The sequence below is a fragment of the Panthera onca genome, chromosome A1 (genome assembly GCF_046562875.1).
Source record: "Panthera onca isolate mPanOnc1 chromosome A1, mPanOnc1 haplotype 2, whole genome shotgun sequence".
Taxonomy (NCBI): Eukaryota; Metazoa; Chordata; class Mammalia; order Carnivora; family Felidae; genus Panthera; species Panthera onca.
In genome coordinates, this window is record NC_138339.1 from 148,112,540 (window position 1) to 148,133,018 (window position 20,479).

The 20,479-nt window shown below is 56.3% G+C and overlaps 1 protein-coding gene across 1 annotated transcript in view; it reads right to left on the reverse strand.

Moving 5' to 3' along the window:
- The window catches only part of ADAMTS2 (ADAM metallopeptidase with thrombospondin type 1 motif 2), a 243,032-nt gene that overhangs the window by 11,167 nt on the left and 211,386 nt on the right, over positions 1 to 20,479 (reverse strand). The window contains exons 11-21 of the mRNA XM_060636396.3: positions 19,947 to 20,092; positions 16,415 to 16,590; positions 15,617 to 15,750; positions 10,960 to 11,083; positions 10,009 to 10,089; positions 7,583 to 7,749; positions 5,479 to 5,638; positions 3,498 to 3,630; positions 2,536 to 2,743; positions 1,143 to 1,272; positions 232 to 321 (exon numbers count right to left, since the gene is read on the reverse strand). Of these exons, the coding sequence (XP_060492379.1) occupies positions 232 to 321; positions 1,143 to 1,272; positions 2,536 to 2,743; positions 3,498 to 3,630; positions 5,479 to 5,638; positions 7,583 to 7,749; positions 10,009 to 10,089; positions 10,960 to 11,083; positions 15,617 to 15,750; positions 16,415 to 16,590; positions 19,947 to 20,092 (1,549 nt within the window). The remainder of the gene's footprint in view (positions 1 to 231; positions 322 to 1,142; positions 1,273 to 2,535; positions 2,744 to 3,497; positions 3,631 to 5,478; positions 5,639 to 7,582; positions 7,750 to 10,008; positions 10,090 to 10,959; positions 11,084 to 15,616; positions 15,751 to 16,414; positions 16,591 to 19,946; positions 20,093 to 20,479) is intronic.

Below are 20,479 nucleotides of genomic sequence, written 5' to 3' on the forward strand. Positions count from 1 at the left end.
GTGGCCACGCCTCTGCAGAGGCGGGCCCTCCCGGCCAGGCAGCCGGCTGGGCGGCTCCAAAGGAGACTGCCGAGCACAGAGGCCCGGAGAAATCAGATTCAACCGAGAGAGCGCTCAGGAAGAGTCAGGGAAGTTTTCCATAGAAAGAGAGGAGGGGAGCCCACGGCAAGCTCCACAGGGCGCAGGGCATGCACTGGAGGGCAGAGGCAGAGTTATAAACGGGCCGGTTACTTGACGAGGTCTTCTGGACTGGAGAGTCGGGGTCCGGTCGGGACAGCCACTGAACCACGTAGCTCTTCTTGGAAGGATCAGAGATGTTTCCTAGAGGGAAGAGGAGGGGCTGTGGCTGCCATGGCCCCACGCTGGGCTGCACCGTCACCCCGGGCAAGAGACACTCCATAGCCCCAGGCATCCAGGGCCCTGACACCCTAGCTCGGCATTCAAAGACCCCTCAGACAGGTGGGCTCTAGCCGCCCAGTCCTCCTGCTCGCCCCCACCCCCCACCGTGCCTCCTGGGTCTCAGCTACAACCTAGCACCAAGGCTCTGCCACACCTCCTTATCGCTGCATTGCTCCCAGCAGGCCCACCCGGCCTGCTTCCCAGGAACATGGGGAGTAGGTGAATCCTGGATCTATCCCCCTGCCCAGCTGGGTGGGCACATCTGACCTCCCTGAATGCCCTCCTGTGTAGATGGGATTCATGGTGGGGTCTACGGCTTGAGCTATTTCTGGGACCAAAAGAGGTGATGCACATGGCACTTGGCAAGGTGTCTGCACGCAGATGGTGTTCTGGTTGTTCAGAGGGCACTAGGCACCCCCAGTTTCCACGGGTACCCCCTACTCCCACAGGCAGCCCTGCTCACATGGGCATGGGTGCCACATTTGGCTGAGCCCCACTGTGTGGTCACCATGAATCTGCTTCTGTCTCCCAGACCAACGGGGAGTGCCAGCAAGGAAGGCATGGCAGAGTCCCTTCCATTTCTGACTGGGGAACGATCCCTGCGCTGGCCTGGGAGGGCTCAGCTTCTCCTTCCGGTTCACAGATGCTGAGTCTGGCCAGTTGTGGGGAGAGGTGCCTTCGCCTGGACCAGCCCCCCTCACCCTGGACCCGCTGTACACTGGGGGCTGGGATGGGGGGCTTACGGGGACAGGGGCCCAGCCGGCAGATCCTGGCTGTCTCAGGCCGTTCCTCCTGGCAGACCCCGAAGTTGTCATCCGCCGTTCGGCAGAGCACTGGCCGCTCCTGGGTACCATTGCCACAGGTCACAGAGCACTGCAGGTGGAGAGTCATCAGTCAGGGCCCCCAACCCATGGTTGGCTGGGCCTGAAAGAGCTCCCCACACATGTAACCCTGTAACACGCAGAAGGTAGTGAGGGGCAGAGGGTAGAGGATGTGTCAGAGGCCTGTCCTGCCTTGTCCAGCCTCCAGCAGCCACCTCCATCTCTGGAGGCTCCACCACCCTGCTTGGGGACAGGCCAGCAGAAGCCATCACACCCAGACTCCTGGCTTGGCTCACAGCTCAGCCCAGCCTGGCCCAGGGAGAATTCTCAAGTCCTCACCTTGTGTGTGGGGACGGGCTGACACGGCCGACCCAGATTGCTCAAACCCTACAGAGTGCCAAGGAAGGCCTGCTTTCAGGACTGGCGCTTGGGAAGCTCTGGGGAACCAAGTTCTTGGAGTGTTCTCTCTGGTAAGAGTGTTTCTGCAAGACTCAAGGCCTCGGGTCACACTGCACTGGTCTGGCCGGTTAGTCTGTACCAATAGTGTGATTTACGGTGAGCTCCCCACCTGACTAACCAGTGTCAGCCACGCAGTGAAGACCCTGGACACCTGGGCTCACGTGGGCTTCCCTGGCTGGCAGCATTTCACGTGTGGCATCACACACTGTTGCTGACAGAATCCAGGGTGTCCCTGGGAGCCCAGGGAGGAGACCCCTGGAAGCTTGTGCCTGGCTTCCTCTGGACTTTGCCACACACTTTTCCCCTTTGCTGACTGTACTGTGATTTCACTGAAATACCCTGTACCTGTGAGTACAACAACTTCTCAGTCCTGGGAGTCCTTGCAATGAATCAGTGAGCCCGAGGCTGGTCGGGTTGGGGACCCCGACCCCCCAGGCCTGCTCATGTCAGCTCAGCCCTGCCCCTAGACTGCTCCTCGAGCCCGAGACCATCCTTACTGTCCTTTGCAGCCCAAGTCCAAGGCCTCCCGTGCTCATGTTCCCTCCTGCAAGCTTGGCCGGCCTTCTCTGCCCTCAGGGATGAGAGCACAGGTCTCCCCTCATATCCTGGAGTCCAGGCCACCCTCCATCTCCTAGGACTCCAGGTTCCCGTAGCACCTGGCAGCCTCTGCCCTACAGAGTGGACACGTTCTACTTGGTCTCTCGACAGAGCACTGGCCATGCAGCCCCACTGGTGCCCTGAGACCTACAGGATGTGGCCCGGGGCAGGGACTGCATCCAGACTGAGGTGGAGCTCCCTGACCCCCTCAATCCCCTGCAAGCTTGGTTTGGGGGCTGAAGACACGGGGCCCGCTTACCTGGGACCAGGGTCCGGCCCGCCACCGGCCAGGGCAGAGCTCACGGTTGCAGGCCCGGCGGCCCTCGGGCCGGGCGTCGTTGCAGTGTTTGGTGTGCACGGAGCGGGTGGTGTTGTTGTGCAGCAGCTGTATGCAGCGCACGGTGCGAGCCTGCGTGCCCGTCCGCCCACAGCTCTGACTGCAAGGCTCCCATTCCCCTGTGACCCACCTGTGGGGGCAGAGCAACAGGTCAACCCCCCACCCCCCACCCCCAAAAAGCTGGCCAGAGCAATGGCAGCAGCCTGCTTCCCGCCCCCACCCCCCCACCCCAGGCATCTTCCCGTTCCGCAAAGATGTCCTAGAGCCTGACCGTGCCTCTGTCCGAGGTCCTGCAGGTGACAGTCACCCACTGCTGGGATACCCTGGTTGGACTGGGGGGGGCGGGGGGAGGGCACAGAGAGCCCCAGATCTGTCCCTTCTCAGCTTCTGCCAACATCACAAACCCTCCAGGGCAGCAGTGTGGACTCTGCCAGCACCCACCCCATGCAGCCCCATGTGCCCGTTTACCAGCCCTCTTCTCCCCTGGGGGCCCCGCAAAGGGAATCTGGGCCAGAAGGTCAAGACCGCCACCGCTGCAATGAGCTGCCTGGGAGACATCTACCACAGGACCAGAAGCAAGGCCAGTACCCTCTGAGCCTCAGTTTCCCATGCGAGCATAACCACACGTCACAACGTCTAAGATGCGTGGTATAGTTTCAGCGCGGCAGGTCCGAGGCAAGGATGCACCATACAGCCTATGACATCTTAGACTCCATGAAATGGGGGAGGGAGAAAGAATCCACCAAACGTCGCAGGGAATGTGAGGCCCAGAGCTGCTCAGGGCCTGGATCCCGCACCTCCCTCCACAGGAGCCCCGGGGGTCTGCCTTCTCCTGTCTCATGGGACCCTGGGCTGGGAGAGCCGGGGGGCCCCGGGGAACTCACACTGGCTGGGAGCACTCCTGTGGGTTGCAAGCCCGGCGGATGGCTTTGGGCTTCGTGAGGGCGTCGCAGAAGCCTCGGTGCACCATCTTGTGGTCTAGCCTCCGGCGGCAGCCATACTTGGTAAACTGGGAGCCTGAAGACAAGAGCTCGAGGGGGCTCATGGGGCAAGTGCGGCCTCCAGGGGGTGTGGAGAAGCAGCTTCAGCCCCATTCAGCCTAGCCTTCTGATGGGGTGGGAGGTGGGGCAGTGTGCCAGAGGCAGGCCTTGGAGACGTGCGGCCTAGTGTCCACCCAGTACCCCAGGGGAGCGAGGGGAGAGCCCAGGGAGAGTGGCCATCTTGTTCCTTGGCCTCTAAGCTGCCTCCCTGGGGCAGAATGGAAGGCTCTACTTCCTCTCCATCACTTAGCCATTTAATCCATCTTGAATTCACATGCACTGAGGACTCAGGATGAGCCCGGAGGTGGCTAAACATAAAAACATGGCCTCTTCCCACCATAGCCTAGGGCAGCTGTTCTCAAATGGGGCAATTTTGACATCTGCCAATATCTGGTACACCTAGTTGTCACCACTCAGGGTAAGGGGTGTGACTTGCATCTAGCAAATAGAGGCCAGAGATGCTGCTCAACATCCTACACTGCACAGGGCAGCCCCCACGAGAACTGTAGAGCCCAATATGTCAGCAACTGCAAGATCTCAAAACCCTAGCCTGTGGGTAAGACATAAGAGAATGTGACTGTGTCCGTGTCGCAGGGGCTGTCTGCAGCCTGCTCTAATCTGGGTGTCTGGAGGTGTCCCAGAAAGCAGAGAATGGAAGGATGCTGATTTTGTGAGAGGGCAGTAGAGTGGCTTCTGGGGAGTAGGCAGCCTGTGCAAAGGCCCTGAGGCAGGAACACAGCATGTCCAGGAAAAGCAGCTAAGGCCAGTGTGGCCAGGGCCTGGTGAGCAAGGGGTGGGGGCACCAGTGCAGTGGGAGAGGTCAGCAAGCTGCCTGGACCACAGAGGCCATAAGGAGAATCTTGTTTTTCTCCCAAGAGCAGAGGGAGCTGCTAAAACTTAATGACACCAGGAAGGGATACCAGCAAGGGACCTTTAATAGGGCACTCTGGGGGTGACAGTGGACACACAAGGGCCAGCTGGGGAGCAAGAATGAGCCAGGACTGGGAAGATGGGTCCAAGAGACATATAGGAGACAGAGTCAGGAGGACATGCTGCTGAAAAACTCCAGGGGGGCAGGGAGGCTCAACAGAATGTTGGGGTGCCATCCACCGAGCACTCCAGAAGGAGCCGTCTACCTGCCTGGGCCCCAGGATGGGTCTCCCCACTTTGGTAAACTCCTCTCTGTCCTCGAGATGTGGGACCCCATGTGGCATCTGAGGGAGGTCTGTCCTGGCCACCTGCTTCTGCTTCTCATCTCGTCCAGCTCCCAGGGAGCGGCGACCACATGGGGTGGACCAGAACTTCCTGCCTGTCTGTCCCACCCAACTGTGGACTCTTTGAGGTCCAGGGCAGGTGGGGCCGCTCTGCACGAAGTCCTGCCCCAGGAGGGCAGGGACACCTTTCTGAATGAACAAAGGCCCGCAGAGGGGGCCCCTTCACCCACCCCCAGCACGGCCCAAGTCCCTCCTCACCTGCCTTGTCACCTGCCTCGTGAGGCTGTGGTAATCCACCCAAGCGCCTGCACACCAACCTTCCTCCCGCCAGGCCAGCCCCTCCGTCACCCTGATGCAGGTCCACATGGGTGACATCCAAGCCCCCACATGCCCTTCTGGCTGCCTGCTGCCCTGAGTACCCCCTTCCTGCCTACCCTCTGCTCCCTCCCAGGCAGGCCACTGCCTCACTCTCTGGCCCCTGGGGCCAGTCTGCTCATACCTAGCACATCCCTCACTCAGGTCAGGCAGGCAGCGGAGTACTGTGGGCTCAGGAAGCCCTTTGCCCAGAAGACCCCTCCCACTCAGCCCTGAATACCTCTGGGGCCCCTCACCTCCACCGCAGGGCTTGGAGCAAGGAGTCCACTTCTTCAGGGCCCACTCGTAGCCCACAGAGTCGTCTTCCAGGACATTGTTGCCGTCTACGTTGAGCGAGTCCTCATGGATCATGTACTTGTACGTCAGTGAGATCCGGGCGTCTCCCTGCGGGATGACCTGTGCCCAGAAATGGCCACGAAGGTGTTTGCCCCACTGTTCACCCTTCCTCGGCAGCCAGCTTAGAAACTCACGCCAAGGCACACGAGCTGCCGGCTCTCATTATGTGAGGTTAGTTATGTTCTAGAAAGCACCCCAGAACGCTGAATTCTCACGGGAGCACAGGGCTAGGGTCCTGCGAGGGATCAGGATGCTTTCACTGTCAATACGTAATCTTATTTTATGTGTGTTTCTGTTTAAAGCCACCTTCCTCGATACTGTTGACATTAATGCTGACCTCACGGCCAGTGCACTAGAACTGAGGCCTGAATGCAGCTCGTTTGGCACACGTGTTTCCTCTGCAGGGCACACCACCTAGCTTCTTGTGCTCAGGAACAGCTGACAGCACTCGGCACTAGCTTGTGGCCATTAAAAAAATTTTTTTTAATGCTTATTTAGTTTTGAGAGTGAGAGGGGAGCCGGAGAGGGACAGAGAGGGAGGGGAACAAAAGATCTGAAGCAGGCTCTTTGCTGACAGCAGAGAGCCTGATGCGGGGCTTGAACCTGAGCCCATCTTGGATGCTCAACTAACTGAGCCACCTGGGTGCCCCAAGCTTGGGGCCATTTTTAAACAGTGGAACCATCCCCCCAAATAAAAAAACGTGAAAAACGTGGCAGCACACATAGTGGGGACAGGCCCCTTGGTTACAGGGAGCAAAGCCTTGTGCCAGCTTGGCTGAGAACGTGCATGCTGGATGACTCAAATCCTTCACTGCTCTGCACATGACTGTGAATGTCCATGAAAACTCCACCACTATTGACACAGGGATGACAAATACACTTTGGCAAGCAGGTGAATGTGCCAGGACAGACACAGCACATACCGAGGCCCAACTGCATATGCATGGGCACAGTCAGGTCACCATGGGCACTTCTGAGGCTGGCAAGACCCTGCAGGTGAGGTCAGCAGAGTGACACGCATACATAAAACATGCTGGCCCCACGGGTGGACGCTCTGGTATTGGGTGGTAGGCTCAGGTGCCATGGGGCACTGGCCTTAGCAGAGGGGCTAAAGGGCCCTGAGCCTTATCTCTAGTGTTTTACGTTTCTCACAAATAAAATGCATCACTTGTGCAACTTAAATGAACTTTCAAAGAGCGATCCAAAAATCAAGAGCCCCGGCCCCCTGGCTGGCTCAGCTGGTAGAGCATGTAACTCTTGATCTCAGGGTTATAGGTTCGAGCCCCACGTAGAGAGATTACTTAAAAATAAAATCTTAAGGGGCACCTGGGGCCGGTTCAGTCAGTTAAGTGTCTGACTACGGCTCAGGTCATGATCTCATGGTTCATGAGTTGGAGCCCTGCATCAGCATGGAGACTGCTTCGGGTCCTCTGTCTCCCTCGCTCTCCGCCCCTCCCCATCTTGCTGTCTCTCAAAAATAAATAGGAACATTAAAAATAAATAAAAAATAAAATTAAAAAAAAAACCCAAGAACATCAAGCCCCCTTGGGACTCTATCACCAGGAATGGCCTTGGACTCAGAAGACTTGGGGTCCCTAGTCCTGCTTAGGGACAAAGTCCAGTGTGACCTGGGTCTGGTGGTCTAATGGCCTGAATCCTGCGGGTCATTCCTGGGTCAAGATTTGGATGGGATGGCGGACATAAATAGGCTTGTTGAGAGGTGGCCGTGAATATCGTTTGGAGGGGAAAACTGAAACCCTCAGAGGGCAGAGTTTGAGGTCACCCAGTCGACCCCAGAGTCTCATGTCTCAAGGCTCCATGTCAGACACCAATAGAGACCTTTGGTCCCAAGGGCAGGCCAGGGGGGGCTGTTCAGAGAGTGGCCTGAAGGATGCAGGGAGGTCCAGGGTTCCCAGGCACCCCCTCCACCTCTCCTCCGGTGGCCTGCTTGCACCCCCACTGGGCAGCCAGGGGGCGGTGGGCCTGGTCCCTTCCTCGACTTACCAGAACGGTGATGGTGCCGTGGAGAGGGCCCATGGTCTGCAGCGTCTCCCGGCCGTCCTCATCCCGGTACTCCCACTCCACGCCCATAGCAATGAAGGATTTGGAATTGGGGTCCACGTCATTCTCTTCATTTAAAATGAACGTGCCTGTCTCCAGGTTCTTGACGGCTATGAATGGCAGAAGACAGCCCCTCACCATAATCACTCAGGGGCAGGAGCCAGGAGCATGGGGGAGAGGCTGGCAGGGTCCACAAGTTTGGACTGGTCAGGGGAGCAGTGGGGAGCAGAGCCCCGTCTCTCCCAGCTCCCCTTCTCCAGGGGTGGGTCCGTGCCAGTGATGGCCCAAACCACCTTGGGAGCCCACCTTGCCCTCTGCTGCTCAGCCAGAACTAGATTTCCCTCCACCTTCACCCTTTTGCCTCGCTCAGGGTCTTTTCCTGGATCTGCCCCCACAGGCCGCAGGGGTGCAGGGGCTTCACACAGCAGCTGTCAGGGCCACCTCCCTACTCGGACAGCCACTGCCCCCTGCACCCCGCCCCAGCCTTCTGGGCGCAGGGCATCTGCTGCACACCAGTGCGGGGTGAGGGCTTCCTGCCACAGGGTGAGCATATGTCCAGCTGAAAAACAGGGTCTTCTCACCCCGACACAGTGCCCCATCAGCTCCCCACACATCCTCAGAGGCCTGGCTTGGCCAGGGGGTTGCATGGGCCACTGGCAATCCCCCTGGATAAATAGGTGTTCAGGAGACAAGAAACAGCAGGCCAGGAAGCCCCATGCTCCCCACTGTGTGGAAGGCAGCTACTAGGGGGGCGCTGTTGATTTTAGGAGGGCCTCAGCAAGGCATGAATATCCCAGGATCACAGAATGAGGAAATCGTTCTCTGCACGAGTCTCCTGTCACTCTCTGTCTGCACCATAAAAGAAAGCCTCAGCAGGTGCCAGTAGGTCCTCAGCGGGTCACCAACCCTGGCTCCTCCTGTGCAGAGAGACCAGGTCTCAGACCTGGAGCCTTCAGCAGGAAACCCTTAATTAATTAATTAATTAATTAATTAAAATGTTTATATATTTTTGAGAGAGAGAGAGAGACAGATATAGTGTGAGCAGGGGAGGGGCAGAGAAAGGGAGACAAAGGATCTGAAGCATGTTTCAGGCTCTAAGCTGTCAGCACAAAGCCCAGTGTGGGGCTTGAACTCACAAACTTTGAGATCACGACCTGAGCTGAAGTCAGACGCTTAACTGACTGAGCCACCCAGGCACCCTGGAAACCCTTTAGATAGAAGTGTCTTTTCTTTTGGGAATCAACTTTTAGATTCATCTTCCATTTAAGGCAAGTGGTACTGCGTTTGCATTTTGGGTAGCAATACAAAGCTTCCTCTTAAAATAGGGAAGGAAGAAAAATGTGCTCTCTTTTAATAAGAGAGTGGTGTGTTTGCCGTGTGTCACTGGGGGTACCAGAAGTGGCAGTTTGGGAGCCCTTGACCCAGTCCGGGCTCCAGAGCATGAGGAGGAAGGTGGGGCCCAAACTGGGAGAAGGAACTTGTCCAGGATCTCCCCAGTGGCCCCCTGGCATCACTTCGGACTCCAGCCCACAACTACCCAGGAGGTAGGGTCCAGGTGTCTTCAGCAGGTGGGGTGAGGATGGGCGAAGCCCTGTGAGGCCGTCTCAGAGGGCACAGAGGGCACAGGCAGACAGGGGCTGCCACATGAGAAGAGGAAGAGTTGTTAGAACATCCACACTTTCAAGAGATGCCAGAAATCCCTATTCCAGGTAGAATCTCTTGAATTTAAAATTAAACCAATTGAGGGATCACCTGGGTGGCTCTGTCAGTTAAGTGTCCAACTTTGGCTCAGGTCATGATCTTGTGGTTCATGGGTTTGAGCCCCCGTCAGGCTCTGTGCTGACAGCTCAGAGCCTGGAGCCTGCTTCGGGTTCTGTGTCTCCCTCTCTCTCTGCCCCTCCCCTGCTCACAGTCTGTCTCTGTCTCTCTCAAAAATAAATAACCATTAAAAAAATTAAAATTAAGGTAATCGAAAATATGCAAATGCAGTTTGTGAGCCCATCCTCAGGCCGGCCCTGGTGCCTTCTCATTGGTGTGGGGGCTGCTGCCAGGACTCTGCCTGCAAAATCTGCCTGCCTTCTGGTAGGTCAGGGAAGGAGGGCCTTCCCCCTGGGCCTTGAGATGGAGGAGGGGGTAGGCAGTCACCATTCTGTGGGCTGGGGGTATGGCATGTTTTAGACACATTGTCCTCCCCACAGCGGCTGCCAGAGGAGCCCTCTGATCTCCAGCAGGAGGTGAACCCGGGAAAGATCTCCCAGGTGGGCTGAGCCAGGGACAGGGGAGCCTGACCTCTGACCCCTGGGCCCACTAACCATCCCCAGAACTGCTCGGCTTCAGAGACGCTGCATCGCCTGGGCTCTGGGACTCACCCAGGTGGTGGCTGGTAGTGTCTGCCTCCTGGATGAGCAGGTGCCTGGCTCCTGCCGGAATCTCAAACATCTTGATGTAACCTTTGTTGGGATGTGGGGAGACAAAGCGAAATGAGATGGAGGAGGCCACTGGAATGCAGATGACACGAGGAGGGGCCAGAGGGCCCCATGTTTTGTGGGCTTTGACCGCCTGCCCAGACAAGGCCCGATGGGGGAGTTACTGTGTCCCAGCTGGCCCAGGCCCTTCCACACCCCTTCAAATCCCAGGCCCTCCCTTGGCCTCCTCTGCTGAAAACTTGGCAGGAATCCTTGTGATTCCTGGAGGCAGGCCTGGGCTTGGAGCTAAGATGCCATGTCTGGGAGGGAGGCCCTCAGCAAACCGCTTGGCCTCCTGGACCTCAGCCACTTAACCTGCAGACTGAAGACCCCTGGGCTCTTGTGGGGCCATGGAGAAGGTCATCCCCACACCCCAGCACCGGCTCTGAGTGAAGGCCACGGCCTTCTTTGAAGAGGCAAACCAGAGGGGCTTCTCTACATTTCAGACAGAGTACATTTCGCCTGCTTCAGGCCCACCCAGAGGTCTGTTTTCCCAGAGCTCAGGTCGGCTGGGACCCCTGTTCCCCGGCCCCATCCTGTGGCTTCGCCGTCTGTGCTACGTACTCCAGGAAAGTCTTGTGAAAGCTACCTGGTGGCTGGAGCAGAGAGGCAGGGAGCAATGGACTCAGACCCCTTGCTCTCAAATAAACACTTCTAAGATCTGCCCTGTGCACCTGCACGTCGGTGTTCTCTGCCCTGACACCTGAGACCCGGCCTCCATGCCCCATCCACCCTGGGGCCTGGCTCAAGCTGTACCTGTGTTAGCATTCTCCCTCCAACTCACGGCCACCCCAGCGCCCTGCCAGGTGCTGCAGACACTAAGGCACCGGGGGCCGGGGGCACGGGCTCACTCACCGAGCTTCTTGGGGGAGCGTGTGAATGTGCCCTTGACCACTTTGCAGTGGGTGTTGTCCCCTCCGCACACGCCACACTTATCTTCCTGCTTGCTGGAGCCGATCACTCCGTCACAGCCCACCTTCTGCAGAGGAGGGGGGACAGTGCATACTTGAAAGCCCTCCCCACTTGGGCCCTGGGGCCTGATTTGCCACCTCTGAAGCTCAGGTCTGCACCTCCCTTAGCAGTTTCCGATGCAGAGGAAGGAGACCCTGTGTGCCCAGCCCCTCACTGCACCTCATTTGCTCATCTGCACAGTGTGACCTCAGAAGGCTCTTCACAGCCCAAACAGGGCCACCTCCCAAGGCTAGCTTGGCCTGGCAAGCTAGCCTCCATGTGAACATTTCTGTCCCAATGGCTGTCAGTCAGACCTGGCTTCTGCCCTTCTCACAGGGTGGCCATGCTCCCACCCAAAGCTCAGGCCTGTGTGCCCTGGCCTTCAAACTGCCCTGAGAACACAATGTCCCCTTTAGTCTATCTCCAGGGTATCTGGACAGGGGGTGACAAGAATTGGTGACAAAAATTTTGCCTCCATTCTTCCAACAAATCATCTCAACATTGCCCACACTCCAGTGTCAAAAATTATTCCACACTGAGCAGGGATGTTCCCTCACCCAGCGCCACCTGGAAAAATAGTAACAAACTCAGGTTCTCTTACTCCACGGAGGTCTGGCAGCACACCATTCCTGGGGCCAGGGAAACTCCAGGGAAGGAGCTCCCACAGGACAGTGGCCCTGACATGCTTCCTGAGGCCACTTTCTCCTAGTTCAGCCAAGGAAGACAAGCTCTCCACTGAACTGGTCTGCTCCCTCTGCCTGTCTGAGCCACAGTATCACACGTTTCCCTCTTTGCCTAGGCTGCCAGGAAGCTCAGAGCCAATTTCCCCCTCAGGGTCATCCTACCACCTACCTCTGGAGAAACCCACTTCTCCCTCTGCTCTTCGATTTCTGACTTTTATCTTACAAGGCCCTTTAAGGACAGGGGCTCTAGACCACAGAGGGTTACAGAGCAGTGGTTCATGATCATTTTTGAAGGTGTGGCTAGATGTTAATGATCTTTGGTTTTATATCCAATGATGCCTCTGGAATAGTTTTTGGAAGTGAGCAAGGTGAAAAACAATCAATACAATGAACATGCTGGTTTTTATTTTAATGATTCCTGAGGGGGGAAAAATTAGCAAAGGAAGACAATGTGATCTACTGGGGGAGGGGTGGAGACCAGATGGAAACATGAGTCTTTATAGGTGCAGAAGCCTTAGCTGAGAGATGCACCTGCCATTTCTAGGTGTATGGTCTCCGGGGGCACACTGATCCAATTCAGAGTTTGTTTCCACATTTGTGACACGTCTGTGACACAGCCTACAGGGGCTGTCACTGGGTGGAAGGAGTTGGTCCTTGCAAACAGTCACAGGCTGCCTTCCTCAGGGAAGGAGCAGGGGAGAGGAGAACGCTCTTTCAGGCCAGGATGATACACTCCCTGGAAGAAGGGTTGCCACAGCCTCTCACCTGAGGGGGTCACTGCTCAGTTTCCTACAGAATAAACCAGACGCAAAAAGCCTCAGAGACGTAGAGGCAAGTGGGTGCCAACGCAGATGTGCACCAGTGCCAGGAGCCAAGCAGCATTGGGAAGGCGATCTCCCAGACTCCCGGACTCGGAAGCCCATATGAGAACCAGCTCTGATCTAGAAGCTCTTTATTGGTTCACGTACTCTTTCTAAAAAGGCGTGCAGCCTGTGCACAACCCAATACACGAATTAGAAATTCAGCTGGTTAAAAAAAAAAAAAAAGAAAGAAAGAAAGAAAAGAAAAGAAATTCAGCTGGTTAGGGGCACCCGGGTGGCTCAGTCAGTTAAGTGTCTCACTCTTAGTTTTGGTTCAGGTCACGATCTCACGGTTCGTGGGTTCGAGCCCTGTGTCGGTCGGGCTCTGCACTGACAGCCTGCTTGGGATTCTCTCCCTCTCTCTCTGCCCCTCCCCAGCTCTCTCTCTCTCTCTCAAAATTGATAAATAAACTTAAAAAAATTTAGAAATTCAGCTGGTTGGAAGGGAAGGAGGCTATCTGGACAGAGGAAAAATGGAAGCAGCATGCTACATTTTAAAGGACTTGCTCCAACTGAGACTTTGTTGTGAGAGTCCCAGAAGGTGAGCAAAAGGAAAACAGAATAAATTTACTGCTTGATCTGTCAGAACTTGAGAGATATTAAAATGGCTTGTCTTTATCTGCTTAATTCTCAGACACATTTATTTCCCCATCTTTTGCTAGTTCTGAAACCAAGGTCTGTCTAATAATCACAGCAGACAGGACAAGGCCCTTGCCTGCCATCTAGAGGAGCAGTTTTGTGGGCACCTGCCAGTCGGCTCATCAGGTGGCACGACCACCAGGCCCAGGCGAGCGCCATCCCCGGCTCGGGGAGCCTCCATGTCTGACAAGTGTCCACAGACCTTCAGGAGACACTGTTTTGACATTCAGTGGTGTGAGCTAGCGGGGAGAATGACACGGGGACAGAGTAGAAAGGGTTAACAGAGTAGAAATGGCAAACGAAGACCACGGTCCTCATGTGGGCCTGAAATCTCGCTTGAGATCCTACCAGGGTTAACCGCTCAGGCTGGGGATGGCTCATGTCTCTGAGTGGCTTTGTGAGGCTGCTGCCGGCTAAGTCCACGCCCAGAGAGGTCTCTCGGCTGGACTGTGCTTCGGTTCAAGACGGGGTGGGAGACACTGGTAGAGGTGCTGGGGTATCTGTCACACAGGGAGGGGCGCAGAGCTAACGAGGTGCTGTTTCCTCCCTCCCCATTTGTGATGAAATCCTATGTGTGAGTCATCAGATCAGGAAAGATGTTAGCTAATTCAATCTCTGCCTCTCTCAGTGCCATTTTTGGGTGACCTATTCGGTAGCATGCTATTACTTTCTCAGGGTAGCGGCCTACGCCCTTTATCAAAACAAAATGACCCCACGGGCCTCGCTTAATCCTTGATACTTTTTTCATTCCCTGCTCCGTGTGCGTGTGTGTGTGTGCGCACGCGCGTACATCTTTATTCTCCTGACACGTCTTCTGCTGTCATTTCACTTTCCACCTTCCTGAGTCATTGCGTTTGGATATTCCCTAATTAACAGCATCCACTTGGATATTTTTTTTTTTTATTTTTCTTTTTAACGTTTATTTACTTTTGAGACAGAGAGAGACAGAGGATGAATGGGGGAGGGTCAGAGAGAGAGAGGGAGACACAGAATCTGAAACAGGCTCCAGGCTCTGAGCTGTCAGCACAGAGCCCGACGCGGGGCCCGAACTCACAAGCCGTGAGATCATGACCTGAGCTGAAGTCGGACGCTTAACCGACTGAGCCACCCAGGCGCCCCTGGATATTATTTTTGACCCAGTATGAGATTCTTTCAGAAGAAGGGTTGCACATCCCCATGTATTGTGAGGACTCGGTATTTCATCTTACTGCTGCCCACGACTTTTGTGTGGTTCCAGTCCTTCTGTCTCCTTTGTTTTCTAACATTTGCAATATGATCATATATATATGTGGACATATATATATTTCAAGTGATGCAAAAATCTATCATCCTACTGTTATTCCTTCAAAATCTCCATTAATCGATGAAATACTTAAGTCTGTTCTTCGATTGTGCATGATGCTCATGGCTCATGTTAGTCATGTTTCTGAAATTCTTCTAACTGTGCTCTGACATCTTTAAGAACATGCTGGCTAGGAAGAGGCCGCCCCTCCCTCACGCTGATTCTTGGAAACAGCAAAGGGCTGGTGTGGGGGCACGCCTTTCATAGGTAAACCAACAATCCAGCAATCACTCCCTTTATCTGCCTCTCACGCAACAAGCTGATCCTTCCCCTGCCTGAAATCATCCTAAGGCCAGGCACCAAGAAACTAGGGACCACCCCTACAGCCCGGAACCTACCTGGATTATTCATACTAATCCTCAACTGTCTCTCCTGCTCTGTCTTGCCTCTCCTAAGGAAGCACCAGTAAAAACTCTGGCTTAAGCTGCCCCCACTCCCTTCTACCTCCCGATCAAATCTGGTGCTTCCCCATGTGGCCCTGCATAGTTTCCCTCAGGAAACATAAGTAACACACTCTTCCTCAAAGGTTTGACCTCTCTGTGGGTCACTCAGTCACCTCCATTAATGAAAACCCTGCGGGAATTAAGGAGACACTGTTCTCTGTTTCTCAGGATTTGGCTTCACCACCTGAGCAGACTGTGAAGCCTGGCCGCCCAGCCGTTGCATCAGACAGGAGCCTCCTTTCCAGTGGGCTAAGGCGCCATGTGGGTGGAGAGAAGCCCTGGGCACAGGTACAGTGGCCCCGTACCCCACCTCCTTGCTCTTCTGGCCTCACCCCCTTTGGCTGGGGTGCCTGTGGTATTCCACCAAGCTTTCTGCTGGAGACTTCTTTGCAGATCTCATCTCTCAGCAAGACAAGAAGGAAGTCAGCCTCTGTGACCCTACAATCAGTTGTGCCTACTCAGTCCTACCTCCAGGATGTGCCTTGTTCCAGGCTGATTCTGACACTATGCACGCTTAGCCTCAGACCACCCAATAACCCCACAAAGCTGATACCCTGAGCTATGCCCACCCCCCGCTGGCCTCACGGCCCTCACCTTGCACTCCCCACGCACACAGAGGCTGAAGGCATCCTTGTAGGAGCAGCGTGTCCCATCGTGCACCATACGCTTCATGGACACCACCTCCCCGGTCTCCTTGGACTGGCAGTAGAGGTGACATCTCTCCTTGGCTGGAAGGGAAGCAGTGGGGTGTTGGTGAGGCAGGCTGGCTGCACCCCTCGCTTTCCTCCCAGGTTTGCTCAAGAGAAGCACCATGCAATGGAGAAGCTCTCTCGAGGGTCTTCTTAGGATTCTGCCCCTGGGACTGGGGCAGAAAGCGAAAGGGGGCAGGTGGCTTCAACCCCCCTGGTGTGTCTGTCTTGGGGCCTTTGACCCTGGGCTATTGCATTTGGGAAGACCTTTTCCCAACAGAGCCAGGTTGATGTTGGCGCTGATCCCAGAGACTCTGACAGCCTTTCCCTCCAGACTGCATGCCCCCTTCAAGAGGGGGGCCCTGTCTGCTCTGGCACCCACTCTCTGGACTGTATGAATTGGGCCTGTGGCAGGCGCTGGGCTGGGGTAACACACACACGGGTGATGGAGAGAGCACAGCAGGCCTGTGTCCGCCGCCCGCCCACCCCTGCCCAAGGCCCAGAAGGAACTGGAGCTGTAAGTTTAAAATGCCAGGACTGGCCCTGGCAGCTACGGCGGTCAGGGTGGGCTCCGCTGATAGCTTGGCATAGCCAGTGGCTTGCCCATGGTGGCATGAGCAGCACAGGACGGTGTGAGCTGTGCCCCACCAGTGCCCCGGACCCAGCAGCTGAGCACCCGCTGGCCCTGTCTCTGGGGGCTCACCATCCCGGTGCTCGTGGGGCAGCCAGTGGTGCTGGGCGTCACCGTGCTCGAAGTACAGGTCCCACTGGCGGCACTGCTCCTCGCGGAAGTCAGCCAGGGTGTCAGGGCAGTCCTGGGGGTTGCACAACTGGAAGTCATAGCCAAGGCCAGAGCAGGTGCGACCCCCGTTGGCTGGGCTGGGAAAGAAAGCGAAAGCCTTGCAGCTCGGTGCCACCAGGAGGAGAGGTAGAGTCTCAGGTGTGTGTGGGGGGGGGGGGCAGCTCCACAGAGTGACGGGACCCAGCCCTGCCCTGTCACAGGAGCATTAGCTGGGCCCCAGGGCGCCCTCCCACCCCTCGGCTCCTGTCGCCATGACTATGAACCAACAGTGGGATGTTGACTGGCTAAGGTTCTGCCATTACTGGGACATTAATCTCAAGATGGAGGAGCTGGGGGAGTCTCTTTCACAGCCGGGCAGAATCGCGCACAAAACCAGAGAATCTGAAACCGCACAATTGCGCACGAGTTCTCAACAAGGGTCAGGCATGCAGTGGACACTGGGTTCACTGGCTTTCCTCCACTGCAGAGACTCTAAGCAGTGCTCATCCACAAAGCCTGGCCCCACGCATGGCAACGATCAGAAAAGGCTCTGGCTGGGGGCCAGCAGGTGCCTCTGGCAGGCGGGGTGATGGAGTGGGGTGGACTGCACCCCCAGAGGAGCTGGGGGCCTCAGGGCCGCCATCTGCCAGGCATGGCAGGACCTGAGGTCCTACCTGAGACTCGGGCAAAGGTCATGCTCTGTGCATGTGGCGGGGTGGTAAGTGCAGCCACGTGCGGCACAGCAGAGTGGACAACAAAAGGGACTCCCCTAGGGCCCTCCTCGCATGCCACGTTCTGGAGGAAAGTCCATGGAAAGAATGATACAAGAAATGTGTGGGGAGAGAAACAAGAAACCTCAGTGTTGGATGGGGAGGGTGAAAAGGAGGAGCAGCTCTGAGATTCACACCAAGGCCACTGATGGGACCGCAGAGAAGGACACCAATGAGGGCATCACCGGGAGGGGGTGTAGGTGTGGGAAGCCAGTTCCCAGCGACTCTCTGGGAAACAGCAAGAAGGAGGCCTACTGACTCCAACGGAAACCGACGCTAACTTTGAACCAGAAAGTGAGCTGGAGAATTCAGGGGTGGTCGGGGAGGAAGAACAAGCAAAGAGTCAGATGCTAGACTGCCTGTGGTTTTGCAGTCACAAGTGGGGAGAGCTGGTGACAGAGAGGCACTGGGTCCAGCGAGCAGGGCTGGCTGTGAACTGTGCAGGTGTCTTCACGCTGGCCCCAGTATTTAGGAAAAGCTGTGGAGCAGTGCAGGGAGCCACAAGGACAGACAGTCACCCTCTGGAGAATGCATGAAAGGGAGGCCTGTGGGGCCCATCTGAGGTGCTGACAAACAGGCTGTGTGGAGCCCAGGGGCTCTGAGGTGCTCTGGCCCCCTGCAGCTACCCGGGTCCCCCACTGATGGTGATGTAAACAGTTTTCATAGTTCCTGCCGAGGCATCCACGCTGTCTGACAGTCACTGATGTGGAGGGAGTGTTGGCACCAGGCAGGGGTTGGCTAATCTCCGGGCATGATAGCTTGTGTGAGCAGACAGCTCCTGTCACTGCTGCCCTGTCCCTTGCTGCCACCAAGGAGGCTGGGGCAGCCAGAGGGGTAAAAATTCCCTCGAGTGCCCAGATGGAGAAGGACAGAACGTGGAACCCCCCTCCCTAGCCTTGAGCCTGTGTGAGCTGCCCCCAGGGCCATGCCAGGGGACGGAAACTCTGCTGTCCTCACCCAGCACCCCAGGGCCTCTGAGGTTCTAACTTCCTGTCTTGTCAATCTTGAATCTCATCCCGAGGCAGGTATAGTAGCCGCAGGGGTGCTTGAAAGGAGCTGGGGATAGGGTACTTTGCACCTGACCAGGATGGGGCCTGAAGCCCTTGGGTAGGAGCTAGTCAGAAGCATGAGGTTTAGGGTTCTCCAAGCACCAACTGGAGTGCCTGGCCCTAAGCACAGGTGACCCTGAGGTTTGGGCTTTTCCAATGCTGGACTCCAGGTCGTGGGTCCCTTCCTGACCAATGTGGACTTGACCCCTCTCCCCAGAGCCTAGATTGCTGTCCCCCTCTGGCACCCCAGGGGCCAATTCAGGGCCTGGCCAACCAGAGCAACCAGAAATGCTGCAGAGTCCAGAGTCTGGACAGGCCTCAGAGACCTGCAGGGCTTAGATTTGGGGGTCACAGGCTCCTTTGAGAAGATGATGTGAAGCCAGACACCTGCCCCTGAGAAAAACACAGATGTACATAAAGTCATATGCAACTCCTGCTGAGACCATGGTAGAACCCAGAGAGGGGTGATGAGCCTAGGACTCAGGCTTAGGGTTTGGGGCCCACCCCCAAACATTGAGGGGGTCCAGGTGGGTGGAGGACGTGAGTGAAGATGGCTGAGTCTGGATGCTCCAGAAGCCATTCACCGCTAGCCTGTAGTTGGGCCTGGTGTTGCAATGAAAGCTGGAAGCTTTGAAAGTCTGAAAGCTGGAAATAAGATTCTCTCTCTTTTTTTTTTTACGTGAAATTCCAGATTTGTTGTATTTTCAGGAGAAGTGAGATCTTTAAAATACTGAAAAGGCCAAAGAAAGAGACAAAAGCCACATGTCCCCTGGCAGCAGCAGGGCCTCCCTGGGAAGACGGAAACCTGAGTGAACTGTTGTCTACGTGGAAGGGGGAGGGATTCAGCTCACATTACTGTATGTGCACCCACAATAAACCTACAAGGTAGGCTGCCTGAGGCTCGGGGCTCACTGATGCACCCCGAGCCTCACAGAGCTGCAGGAGCCCATGGGCACATCACCATGGGTGAGGCAAGGTGGAGGAGGGGTGGGGCATGAATAAGGAAGGGCACAGACCTGAGAGATCTTCACAGAGTGGGGGTATAACGGGGGAGATTCAAGGACCCTGGTGGAGGACAACACAGCACAGGGCCTTGGGTATGCATGGGAGGCAGGAGGAGGAGCCTGTTTGGGAGTGGGAGCTGGCAGACCCCAGGGGCAGCCTCCCTAGGCGATCTGCACCATACATGCCTGCAATGGCATGTCCCTGACCTTGCCTCTTGCCTGACTGCAGACAGCGGCTCCCCTGCTCAGGCTCCCAGCATCCTGGAGCCCGAGAGGGCCCTCCTCCTTATGCCCATTTCCCTGTCTCTATGATACCTTACTCCATGCCCTTGACCAAGAAGGGCAGAGGAAGCTGGTGTCTAGAAGAGGGTGTGGGCCAGGTTGGGGGAATGGCCCTTGGCCAGAGAATTGGAGACCAGGTTTCCAAGCCTCTAGGCCTGGCTCGGCCACTGCAGGCTGCATGACCTTCTCCTCTAGGAGTCTCTGCTTTGTCCCATGAATGGTGAGGAGGACACCCTCTGCACAAGTGGTGTGCAGCCATAGGAACCCTGCAGGACAGGGTCAGCCAGGGAGGGGTCTTGGGGACCTCAGCTACCACACGGGAAGGCGCGAAACAGCGCGGCCAACTCACTGTGGGTTGTCACACTGGCGGGTCCTGAACTTCACACCTGTGCCGCAGGTGCGTGAGCAGGAGCCGAATGGACTCCAGGCGCCCCAGTTGCCATCCCGTTTGAGAATGTCAGGCGTCAGCCAGATGCAGTGTCCTTTAAAGCAGTGCTGAAAGAAAGAAGGTCACTCCTATGACCCACCACTCCAGGGCCACTCAGACACCCCATACCTTTCTACCTGCAGTTCCTTTGAGATTGGTTTGGCTCTAGAGGTTCTGAGAGAGAGCAGACCCTACTCGCCCTAGAAAGTCAGAACCCCATCAGGAGGTGCAGCGAGGTGAAAGACACCCTCCTCCCCCCGACCACCGCCTTGGTCTCCCAGCCATCCTCAACATCCTGTCCAGCCTGCTGTCCCCTCCGCCAGAGCCTGCCCCATACCATGTCCCCAGGTGAAGCCCACACCAGGCCCTTTCATAAAGATGCAACTGGCAGGTCAAGCCAGTGACTCCAGAGACATACAGGATCTACTTGTTTACGTACAAAAGGCAACTTCAAG